This window comes from Dendropsophus ebraccatus, chromosome 7 (genome assembly GCF_027789765.1).
Source record: "Dendropsophus ebraccatus isolate aDenEbr1 chromosome 7, aDenEbr1.pat, whole genome shotgun sequence".
Lineage (NCBI taxonomy): Eukaryota > Metazoa > Chordata > Amphibia > Anura > Hylidae > Dendropsophus > Dendropsophus ebraccatus.
Genome location: NC_091460.1, coordinates 102,475,731 through 102,488,866, shown reverse-complemented (window position 1 = coordinate 102,488,866; position 13,136 = coordinate 102,475,731). Strand labels below are relative to the sequence as shown.

General features: G+C 41.2%; 1 protein-coding gene across 1 annotated transcript in view; it reads right to left on the bottom strand.

Annotated features, from left to right (window-relative positions):
* DNAH6 (dynein axonemal heavy chain 6) overlaps positions 1-13,136 on the bottom strand; it is a 181,683-nt gene that overhangs the window by 61,536 nt on the left and 107,011 nt on the right. Inside the window, exons 50-56 of the mRNA XM_069978026.1 lie at positions 11,268-11,435; positions 9,586-9,821; positions 7,935-8,196; positions 7,355-7,478; positions 4,994-5,190; positions 2,027-2,230; positions 408-533 (exon numbers count right to left, since the gene is read on the bottom strand). Of these exons, the coding sequence (XP_069834127.1) occupies positions 408-533; positions 2,027-2,230; positions 4,994-5,190; positions 7,355-7,478; positions 7,935-8,196; positions 9,586-9,821; positions 11,268-11,435 (1,317 nt within the window). The remainder of the gene's footprint in view (positions 1-407; positions 534-2,026; positions 2,231-4,993; positions 5,191-7,354; positions 7,479-7,934; positions 8,197-9,585; positions 9,822-11,267; positions 11,436-13,136) is intronic.

The following is a 13,136-nucleotide window of genomic DNA, read 5'->3' as shown; positions in this document are numbered from 1 at the left end:
GGGGGCCAGGGCTGTGGGCGGGCAGGCTTTCGGCCGGCGGCGCGGGGGTTACAGGGGCCGGGTCCCATACACGCAGCGGATCCGCTGCGTGTATGGGACCCATTCAAATTCACAGTACTGGATTTGCAGTGGATTTCGCTGCTAACTCGCAGCATCAAATCCGGTAGGTGTGAACAGGTGCGTTCACAGGTACAGGATCTGCAGCAGATTTGATAACGCAGATTTGAATCTGCAGCAGATCCGCAGCAGATTTGATGGCCTAAAATTGATTTGCTTTGAATCTACAGCTTCAAATCTGCGCCATCAAATCTGCTGCAGATCCTGTACGTGTGAACGCACCCTACCAAAGGATAAGTAAACAATTTCAGATAAGGTCAAATAAAAGCATGTATGATGAAAGTACTTACTTCTTCTAATAGCACAGGCAGACCGAGTCTGATGGCATTCTCCAGAGTCCGAAGGAAACCAGCATCGGTGAGCTTAATGATTTTCAAGCCATTCTTGGTTTCTTTGTTTCTGATCCAACGATTTGCCTAATATAAAGATTTGGGTTCAATCATGAACTAGTCAAAGGAGTTGGCTGATATACATATACCTTTTATTTAAATATGTGATTTGTTGTTGCTTTTTTTTTACAAAAATATAATAGCGGGTATATCTCATATTGGGAACCCTGTTCACTGTAACAATGCTGCTCTGCCCCAACTCGGTCCCCATCTCTGAATGCAGCCAGACAGCTTCTATATGGCTGCCTGTGGAGGACCAGATGACGATACACATCTCCCCCTCCACTGCCCCTGACACAACCATTGTGTCAGGGAGGTATGTCAATTAGAATGCTATTTAAGGTCAATTATTTAAGTCAATTTCAATGTTGAGTAATGGTGCGTTTACACAGAGAGATTTATCTGACAGATTTTGGAAGCCAAAGCCAGGAATGGATTTGAAAAGGGGATAAATCGTAGTCCTTCCTTTATGACCTGTTCCCTGTTTATAGTCTGTTCCTGACTTTAGCTTAAAAGATCTGTCAGATAAATCTGTCTGTGTAAACGCACCATTAAACACGTCATTGTGATCAAGTTAACACACAATTCTTTTTTCTTCTCTTCTCACTAAGTATTGCTAAAGTGATAGCTCCTTGGGTGCTGAGACCTTTAGTAAGGCCTAAAACAGGCAGCCTCACTCAGCTACACTCCGCAGTGTCTGTTCCTTACTGATCATTACTACTTGACTTTGCTCGGTGAGTGGTGCAGTGTACGGATTGACAGTGGCTGTGAGTGCCAGAGCAGGCAGGACAATGTTGGGTATTGACATCCGGTGTTACAAGTAGTATTGAGCAGACCTGTCATACAGTTTGTTTCGGCAACATTGTTTGATGCCCTGTGGTTGATTGAGCTACAAAGTTACTGGATCAATATTTAAAATAAAAATACTATCTGTGATAAGTATAAGCATGTAAACTAAATGATATGCCAAAACTTAAAAAACCACATGACACCATTTCCAATATATCTTAAAGGGGTAGTTTACCTTTTTTTTTTTTTTAATCAACTGGAGCCAGAAAAAAAGCCATACATTTGTAATTTACTTCTATTTAAAAATCTCCAGTCTACTAGGACTTATCAGCTTCAAGAAGTGGTGTATTCTTTCCAGTCTGACACAGTGCTCTCTGTTGCCACCTCTGTCCGCGACAGGAACTGTCCAGAGTAGAAGCAAATCCCATAAAAAACCTTTCCTGCTCTCCAGACTGGAAAGAATACACCACTTCCTGTAGGACATACAGCAGATGATATGTATTGGAAGACTTGAGATTTTTTAATAGAAGTAAATTACAAATGTCTGGCACTTTCTGGCACCAGTTGATTTGAAAGAAAAAAAAAACTTGTGACCTACCCCTTTAAGCTGGTCATATAAATTAGATAACTATGATATGACAGCATTTTTTCTGAAGTCCCCATAACCATCTGTGCTCATATTGGCAAAATATGCATGTTTGTTGCAAGAGGGATGATGGAGATAATCGTACCTGATCTTGTGGGTCGATCATTAGGGGCCAACGCCTTCCACGAGTCACCAGGATACCATTTTCAGTTGAGACATGATCTCGAGGTAGGCCATCTGTATTCCACTGGCGAATTTCATAGGCATCACCCAAAATGTTTATTAGGCTGAAATTTGGACTTATAGGAATTTCAAGTTCTTGGCACTTTTTAATCCAACAGTCTGTAAGCTTGATAAAATATATATATAAATAGATTTAGTACATATTTAGTTACAGCCTGGCATAATGTACTGTATTAATATCATGCCGGCAGCGGGGAAGCTGTTTGAATCTCTGCGGCCTTTGTCACTAAACTGGAGTGAAGATTCAAACATTTTCCCTGCACGTGGCATGGTATTGATACATCATGCCAGGCAGGGAACCTCTCCATTGCAGGCCTTCATTGTCCGTAAGGTCCGCAAAATTTACGGACATGTGAATGTGGCCTTAAGTGTCCACTGAGCAATACTGGATCAGATAGCATTATTAATGGCTGTTCTTAGGAGAATATATACAGCATATATTTTGACTATAAATCCTGGGAACAGTACACCTAAGAATCACCTCATTTACAGGGATTTTCCTCATGTCTTATAGATAGTGTGACATAAATTATCAAACAGGCAGAAATATGACAAATATGGAATATAAATCCCCAAAATATCATTGAAGTAATAAGTCACAGTGTGGTTACTCTGGGAATGATATATTTTTTCAGTTCCTGTGGTGATGTTTAACGCTTCATGAGCTCAGCCCAAGAGTAGAAGCCACAATGCAGAACATCAAACCTAGCCTAGGGAGATTTCAACATGACTAGGATGGATCTCTGGCTCACTACATGCCTCAGTAACTAGAGGGAGCAGAATGTCAATGTATCACTTTTCTATACTTTCACTGAAGTAGCAGGGAATATATTCAATCATTTCAACAAAATTGCTATTTACTACATGTTATAGGGATCAATATTCAGATAGTGACCTGAAGAAGATAAAGATATTAGTACAATATAACATATATAGAAAACCTTTCAAATAAAATTTCCTGCAACAGGGACTGATTGTAAGGTTAAGCAACGCTTAGGACACTGCCTGACAGAAGAATTATAAGTCAATCCCGACCGCCCCCCCCCACCCGTCCATAGACAGAAATAGAAATACTGCATACCTGTCATACTCCACAGCTACAGCGCCTCTAGGGGCCCAGTATCACCGGCCCTCTCCCTCACTACCTCCTGTCATTCTCCTGAATCAGCTGTGGTAATGACAGAATAAACAGAGGGGGGGCATCTATAAGGGGGACTACAGAGAGGCCAACTATAAGGTGAACTAAACAGGGGGGGGCATCTATAAGGGGACTGCACAGACGGGGGGCATCTATAAGGGGTCCTGCTCCACAGTGTGCAATCATGTACATCATACTTGCCAACTTTTTGAAAGACTGTCCCACATACCCGTCTGCAAAAGGGGTACGATATGCACTGACTGCGGCTTTAGTTGTGGTCAGGGTTTAGGATGCAATAAGTCCTGTATTATAAAATCCAACTAAAAAAACAACTTAGCTGCCTACAGTAACCAGAAAGATTTAACCACTTCTAGATGGGACCTGTCTCCTCCCTTCATGACACATTTTAATTTTCTTGGTTATGCAGATTTGAAATTTAAAGGAGAAGTCCGGCGAAAATTTGAATTAAAGTATTGTATTGCCCCCCAAAAGTTATACAAATCACCAATATACACTTATTACGGGAAATGCACATTAAGTGATTTTTTTCCCTGCACTTTCTACTGCATCACTTCCTGGATAACATGGTGATGTCACAACCCGACTCCCAGAGCCGTATGGGCTGTGGCTGCTGGAGAGGATGATGGCAGGGGGATGCTCAGTGTCCCTCCAGTGCCCTGTGTCCCTCAGTGTCCCCCTGCCATCATCCTCTCCAGCAGCCACAGCCCGCACAGCTCTGGGAGTCGGGCCGTGACATCACCATGTTATCCAGGAAGTAGAAACATAGAAACATAGAAGATTGTCGGCAGAAAAAGACCACTGGGCCCATCTAGTCTGCCCTTTTAGTATTTTCTTTCTTATTATCTTAGGATAGATATATGTTTATCCCAGGCGTGTTTAAATTCTGTTATTGTAGATTTACCAACCACCTCTGCCGGAAGTTTGTTCCAGGTATCTACTACTCTTTCAGTAAAATAATATTTTCTCACATTGCTTCTCATATTTCCCCCAACTAACCTCTCACTGTGTCCTCTTGTTCTTGAGAGGTTAGTTGGGGGAAAAATCAGAAGCAATGTGAGAAAATATTATTTTACTGAAAGAGTAGTAGATACCTGGAACAAACTGGATACCTGGAAGTGAAGCCTTGATGCAGTAGGAAGTGCAGGGAAAAAAGCACTCTCTAAGAATTTCCCATAATAATTGTATATTGGAAAATTACAAAAAAAGGGAAATTGTTTTTTGTCTTTTCTTATTTCTTCATATTTTAATTAATTGCTCAAAATTAAAAGATGACAACCTCCCTCCATCTGCCTTTGTGATTTCTAACAAAACTTGTTAATCACTTAATTTACAAGAAATGACTAGTTACCAGCGGCAGAGAAACCAAGACAAAATGCAGGAAATGGGGTGGGGTTTAGATTGGGGTTGGGAAAGCCAAGCAAACTCAGAGAGAACATGCAAACCTTATGCAAACTATGTCAGTAGTTGGACCTAAAGTCAGGGCTTCAGCACTGCAAGACAACAATGCTAAAAAAAATTAGCTGCGGTGTTATACATGTATTCTAAGACCAAAAACTATATGCCTACTATATTTCTATTGTACTCAACATTTCCAAATCATTTGAAAAGGAAAACTAAAGAAGATATATTAGTTTCACATGGCATATTAACCTTCTTGAACTGACTGCGCAGATTAATAGTACTGAAAATGTTACAGCAACTTATACGTACCAGTTGTCTGTAGACAGCAGTAAAAGCACCAAAATAAGCAACACATGCAGCAGCAATAAAGACATTTCCTATAACATTTGAGATCTCTTCTTCAAAACTCTCAATGCTTTCTTTCCACCGAACCTGCTCATCACCTAGTGCTGCTGTCAGTTTTCCTGCCCGGTTAAGTCGTGCTTGTGTAAGGGCCATAGTTTTTGCTAGAAGAAAAAATATAAGCTTTAGGCATGTAGAAAGTAATAATAATAACAACAACAAAATCATGATTATAATATTTCTAATGATGGCATAAGAAGGCAGCATCCGCAGTCTGGAAAGAAAATAAATAACCACAATTCATGCTTTTGATTGCATATTCCATAACTGGTACTAGCGCATATTGTAAGGCTAAAGTTACACTGCATTAGGGAGAATCCGCCAAACATAATTGCTGGCATTGGTGCAGACATACGTTAAATGGATCCATGGACCCTCATATGCCAAGGCCAAACGTATTACATTTTGGCCTCCATTCAGGGCATATGCAGCCTTTGCACTGTTCTATTGAGCTGGATGCCACAGAGGAACATATACTGTGCGGTATATGTCTTTTTCCTATGGGGCCTTATGTATGAAGAGTGCCACTAATGTTGGATGTACACTTTAGGGACTTCAGGTGTTTATGCCTACGGACACTGCATAACGCAGTGTGAAATTAGCCGAATTCTACATTAATGAAAATCCACAAAAAAAAAATATTATTATATTATTATTATATTATAAAGTGATAATTGTTTACTTCTATGCGATGATTTGTCATTGCATACAATGATTTGTTCACGTCTATGCAATGCATAATGCCAGATGATTTTGGTTTTTCATCATGCTGAAAGATTCTGATTTGTGCAGCCTGTGTAATAGGAGGAGCAGAGCCCCACTGACTTGAATGGGCCACCCAAATAATCCAAGGGTTGTTCGGTTGGCCCCTCCTGCTCCTCCCCGCTTACTGTCTATGCTGTTGTTCCTATTAAACAGGCAGCAGATCATCACTGCACAAATCGAAATGTTTCAACATGTTGAAAGACCACAATCAGCCAACACTGTGCATGTCAGTTATTGGTCGCCTTTTAAAATGTCCTATTACACTAAACTACTATCGACCTGAACGTCCAAGTAATAGCCCTATTTCACGAAACGATTATCGTTCATAGACTCGCTCAAACGACCGCTCGTTAACAAGCATTTAACAATTTTTTTAAGCGAACGATAACACATAATACGTGTGGGAACGTGAACGATATCTGTAGTGTAACGATTTTTTTGCGGTCGTTACATCGTTACATGGTCATTTAAAACGTGGGGAAATGTAGGTAGACATTTCAAGAACGACTGAAAGATTTTTTATTCAACGAAAAGATTAGCAAATTATTGTTGAAAGACCAACGATTTTTTTCGACATGTTGAAAAAAGATAGTGAACGACTCAACGTTATCGTTAACGAGCCGTCGTTTAAACGATTTTATGAACGATAATCGTTCAAAAAAGTTCCGTGGACAAGGGCCTTTAGGCCAAAAATTGTTTAGTGTAAATAGTCTGAAGAGAGATTATGAGATGAGCCAATTGCCTGACTAAACAAAGCAAATCGCTTTGTTTGATCAGCAAGCGGCTTATCAGCCTGCTGCCTTTCAACTCTGTTCCGTTCCACTGCAGGTGTTGGGAAAAACTGGATCCAGTCCTGGGAAGCTGGCAGAAGTTTCCCAGGACTAGATCCAGATTTTCCCAGCACCCGGGGAGGCGTGTCAGGGAGCGGAACAGAGTTGTAAGGCAGGCGGCCTGCTAATCAAATAAAGCAATCCTCTTCATTTGCTCATCTCTCATAATCATTATAATGATTACCTTTCCTGTTCTAATTTTGGGGGTTCACATTACCAAACACTGTAATATTATAGCACCTTCTACACAGCAGTATTTTGCTAAAACGTGAAAGAGTTATGTTTCTTTTTATCAAAGTTTGCCATCACCTATAAGTTTGACTGACAAACACAGATACAAAATACAGTAGTGTAAAAAATGGTCATGCACACTGTTCTATATATCTCAATGGGATTTACTTAAAAATCAAAGCACATACTGCAAAAACAACCTGAAGCAGATGTACAGAATGGATTCTTCAGCTACAGAAATGTTTGTAACAAATCTGCTGCATGTACCCTTGAAGCACAGAGTGGCTCTCTAGAATATCTGCACAGTGGCATTTCCAAACAGTGCTAGTTTAGTATACTAACAGAATGTAAATGTGCCATGTGTCAGTGTGATTCGTTGTTAATGGTGTTTCCACAGCAGCACAGTAATGCTGGAAAGCAAAATGCAAATTGTGTTGCTTACCAAGGGTTTCCTTTTCTCCAAGGCTTTTATCATATTGATCCTGCAGCTGCTTAATTTGTTCTTCTACATCTTTCAACTTTTTTTGCTTCTCTCGAAGAGTGGCCATAGTAGCATCAAGTTCAGTCTTAAAAATAAAAAGCAACCTTATAAGAAACTGGTAATCACAAAACAGTTTTAAGGCTAGGTTCACACCAGCATTTTACCCTCCGGCACAATTCTGTTTCTACTTTCCGTTTTGATGACAAAGGAACGGATCCAAGTGGATCAATGAGTTTTTATTGTGCTCCATTTGTCATAGTTGTGCTCCATTTTCATTAAAACCGCCAGCATTCAGTTTGTTTGGCCGGACATTAAACTTGCTCATGCACCATTTTTTTGTTTGTCCAAAAAAAAAAGAATCTCGTATGGAACTTAAAAAGGAATGTTTTCGCCGGAATACTGCTTTAAACAAACCCCTTTATATGAAGAAAATAACATGCACATATACATAATGTATTAGTTCCATCTTTTCCAAATGATTCTTGTAAAATGAATGCACAAATACAAGGTGACATACAGGAAAAGTAATTAGAGACAGTACCTGTGCAGCTGCCAGTTTTTGTTTCTTTGGTTCAACCTCTTTTAGCACTCTTGAATACAAATCCATGGCTCTAACCCACATACACATGGACCTGCATGCCTTTGACACTTTTTCCACCTTCTCTGGTATAAAATTAGGATTCGATATATACTTCTGAAGCTTCAGCAGAATTTGAGGCTTTATGTTTTCCTTATCATATTCCATGAGTCTTCTTAAGAAATTAGAATCTCCCAGCAGTTGTTTTGCAGTGGTCCAGTCTGGCCTAAACATCATAAAGATTAGGAAGACAACGCTTAACATACGCCAATAACCATACCCTGCTGTATTCACCAGAACAATACAATTGCTCACATTTTACAGTGTGCTTGACTATTTAAACTTCAGGCATTTACACAGACAAACTACCATGATCTTTTGATGGGTCAGCTATTATCTAAAGAGTAATAATGATTATTACAATGTAGATATGCGAATGTGTTTGTAGACTACTATATTGGCCCTGTGTGAGAAAACAGCTGTAATGTCCAGGGAGACCAGGTAGAAAGTACCACCACAGAGGAAATCAGTGCCACCACAGGGGAAATTAAAGGGGTATTCACATCACAACAACTATATCTAAAACAGTAGGTCATACAAATTTGAGAATATTTGCAATTGGTTCTATTTACCTTTTTACTCTGAGCTGTCTGTTATGTCTACAGCTGGTTGTCTAGGCTCCACCTCTGTTATTAGAGGTGGTCAGGCTGATAAGTCCTCCCTCACTGCTATGAAGGTAGGCCTGGTTGTGGATCTTGGAGCATGTGTCAGTTAAGAGGTATGTACTAGCTCCTCTGCCCGGCTACCTTATCTGCTGTAATCCATCTTCACACTGACAGCTCCTAGCTCAGTGGAGCTGTCAGGACTGGGTCTAGAATAGCAGAGCCCAACATAGAACAGGAGAGCGTAGAGCAGAGGAGCACAGTGCTGCTGGCCTAGAACAGCCAATTACTGTGGAGGTGCCTGCCCTCTGCCCAAAGCAAGAAATGAGAGCAGGCCAGGGAGCATGAAGTTTGGCAGCTGAGAATACCACTTTAAAGGGGAAATTTGGCCAAAATAAAAAAAAGGCAGCAGGGGTGCAGGAACATAATAAAACTCTACTTTCCCATCCTTGTGTCCCTGTTGCACCATGTCACAGGCTCCATGAACCAGCCAGTCAGTGACTGCGGCAGTGTCCCACCCCAGTCACTGCAGGATCAGGAGACCCAGGAGCCCGGCAGAGGTCTGTGAGCGGCATGGCAGTGCTGCAGGGGCACGGGGACAGATAAGTAGGGCTCCTATATGTTCCTGCACCCCCTACCTGTGGCTGATTTGTTATCTTGGCTGGACCTCTCGTTTAAGCATTACACAGTTTTCAGTGATGTCACTAGGCTGTCCATGTCATGTTGTACACGTCTTCCTGCAGAAGAGAATCCCTTTACAGCCATGCTCTTCCACAGCCAACAAACGGAAGTCACATATAAGGGACTCAATCAATTCACTCAGCATTCCCCAAACTGTTTTCTTTTATACCACATAAATACTTAGTTTTACTAGCCCAACTAATACAGATGATGTAGGTACACCCTTGATCCAACCTACATACTAAATGGAAGAAAAACAGAGCATTCCTTACTTTGAATTTAAGAGAATACATATGGCTTCCATAACTGTCATGACCATATCTGGTGGGTTTGTGAACACTCGGATTTCAGATATGTCTGCCTTATCTAAGGAGTCCAAAGCTTTATTTGCAGCATCTAAAGCAGGCATTGCCTCATCAAGGTCTCTCTGAGCATCATCGGCTATTGCCTGAGTTTCCTCTGCTTTAACTTTTGCAATGGCCTCATCCTCTTTCACAATGCGCCGCACCTGTTAAGGTAGAAGGACCATGGTTAAATTGTGTAGACTAGAGCTGTAAATCTAATTCTAACAATAATAAATAAAATATTTGGCTTCATACATTTAATTGTTCTGTGCTAATATCATCGGCTGCTATTACATAAAGTCTTTGCAGTAAAAAAAAAAATGTTTTCTGCATAGAAGGAAGGGGCATACAAAGCTATTTCACATGCAGAATACAAAGCTAACAAGCCTTCCTGAATATAGATGAAACTATATATCTAAAAACAGAGCAGCATATGTACGGAAAACTATTTACACTTGTTCCTGAAGATAATATAATGTGAAAGCTTCCAAAGCAAAAATATATTATGTTAATATCAATATTAAAGCAGGTAAATATTTGTGTTGCATTTAACATAGACTTTCATACAATGATACAATGTGTTAGGTTAGTTAGATAAAATTAAAGGGAACCTGTCACCCCCCGTGCCGGGGTGACAGGCTCCCGACCCCCGTTAGAGCCCCCTATACTCACCTGATCCCGCCGGGTCCCGCTTCTGGATCCGGTCGGGTGACGGAGATCTCAGCCGCTGCAGCCCGGCGCACGCTCTGAGAGATGAGTCCAACACTCATAGAGAATGACAGGAGAGTCCAGCGCTCCGTCACGGGTTCCCTTTAAAGTCTAAGGCTGCATTGGCACATCCTGTGAATATGGTCTGCACACAGAAGATATGCTAAGTACTGGATTCAGGGACCTCCTGCCATCATATATCATTATGATGCTGGGAGCTCCGAATCAGTTAAAATCTTTGCAGTACTGTACTGACACAGCTGTGAAGCTTGCAGACTGATGAGCTGTGAGGGCCTGGAAAATATTGGCCTGGTAACAAATTACTAGATAGGGTTTTTATGTATTTTGATCATCAAGCCAACCGAAATGGTAGCTAAACAGAATGTCTGACTGCTAAAGTACTCAACTTTATTAAATATATTTATATAAGTCATTAAAGTGGTTGTCCAGGCAAAAACAAATTTTTCTCCAGGCCTGGCATGCTATACTGACCTTCTCTGGTCCGCTGCAGATTCCACGTTGCTGCTCCCAGTACTATGCTGGTCTCCACCCTAAGTTGTGTGCTGTCGCAACCCCACAGGACCTGACCCGCAACCAAACAGTGACTGTGGTTGAACACTGATAAGTGGTTGAGCAGGTAGTTCCTGTGGGGTTGGGATGACACACAACCAAGAAGAAGCAGAGAACAAAGGAGGACAAGGAACATCAGTGTGGCAGCTGTGTGGGACTGGAGGTAAGTATAGCATATCTTTATTTTTATACAGCCCCCAGCCTTGGAGCAAACTTTGCTTTGCCTCAACAGTTTTAAATATCAGGTAAAATAGTATGTTAAAATTCTGGGACATTTACCCAAAGATTCAGATTCCATGTAGAACATTGATTTTTTAGCGATAAACACTTACTTGATCAGCATTTTCCTGATCTACTGACAATTTCTCCATTAAGGCATCCACATCTATAGACTTCTGTTGCAGCACTGGCTCTAAAGCAGACAGCTCAATCTTCATTTTATCAACAAGTTGGTTGGTTTCCAGTAACTTGCCTAACCCATTCTTTACACGGTCACGAGCCTAAACAAAAAAAAAACAAAAAAAATTGCTACTTAGGTATGACATGTAAACCTTAAAAGCCCAGAGTAAGCTGAATGTGGCAAGAAAATTGTTTTAGGAATTCTTCTTAGTTAACTGTGGCCAAGCAGGTGTAGTGACAAGATAAGACACCATGCATAATAGCTGATGCTTAGAGCTCAGCCTCCCCCTCCCTGTAGAATGACATCTGCACATTCCCATTCTAGTGAACAGGGTCAGCTCCAGACTATTGTCGCCTATGTCCGAGGCTTGCTATAAAACATATTTCTAACTTCTGCTTAAAACTGCTCAGGCAAGATGCCCATAATAATATACTAAAATAAAATGAAAGATTAGAGATGATAAAAAAGAGCATGTTTTATTATTTGTCTCTAATCTGTAAAACAAATGTAGATGATTAAAGATTAATGTGATTGTTACAATTTCATTTTCTTTTACATAATCATTGACTGCTGATAATGCGCACATTTTCCTGGAGATTGCCTTTACTTAACCCCTTGAGAGCTCTGACAATTTTGTCCTGGGGGATCATGAACATTTGTTTCATTTTACCTCCTTCCACTCTGGCTAAAAGTGTACCTGTTGTGATACCCTAAAACTTTAACCAACATAATAAAAATTTCATATGACCTGATGAGCGGTGCTGCACAGATTCTGATGGTGCCCTTGACTTTTTAACCCATTGCCCGCTCCCTGAGATCTCCTTCATTTTCTATGTATGCAAATGAAGTCTATTGGTGTACAACTCACAACCGTTATAATCCAGTATCGGTGTCGATGCAGCCAGCACTTCTCCATAAACATCCACCGGACCATCTGTTCAAATGTTCTTAGAGGGGGGTATAAGCCTGTGCAGTAGGACTAGGGGTGCAGGTCCCACCTTTTGTGCACCAAATGACTTCATTTAGAAAGTGGAGCAGATCTTGGGAACTGCTTTGAAAAGTGGAGGGCACTATCAGAATCTGCATGGGGGCACCCATCAGGTCATATGTTAGTTGAAGTGGTACCTTCGCATTGAAGCATGATCATAAAAAAAAAAAAGAATGATGTTTTGATCAGTGTTCAGACCGCAATCAATAAGGAGAACAAACCAGGAGAAGTCCACATTCAATGCGTCTTCTCCTCCCTCTGAGCTATGTGACTGAGACAGCTCCTTAATGTAAGTATAAGAAGCCACTTCGCTCACACAAACACAGAGCAGGAAGAGGAACGCATGGTGGCGCAGTCGTCTCCCCAATGTTTCTCATGTCAAAAGTTTTCTAATTCACAGGTACAAGTTAATACATTTTTAAAATACATTTTACTTTCCCACTACAATACAATGTGCTGGTATATATTTCTGTACCAGCAAGACGAGTATGCTCATCGAATCTAACCTGCTGATATGTCCCTAATACACAGGAAACGGCAAGGAGTAAGGAACGCCTCTTACCTTCCTCCTCTGCGCCGTTCTGGTGCAGTTAGTTGTGTTCCCCGCGGTCCAGTGAGACTGTTAGGAGCACTGGGAGGGCCATTAGACACACTGCTCTCCCCCATAGTGCTGATCTGCCCCCGGCCACCACGCCACGCCCCTTTCTAACTATAATGAATGGAGCAAGACGGACGCTATGGGGGTAAGCAGTGCTCCTATGCCCCCCCCCCCCACCAAGTGCTGCTAACAGTCTCACCGGACCGTGGGGAACC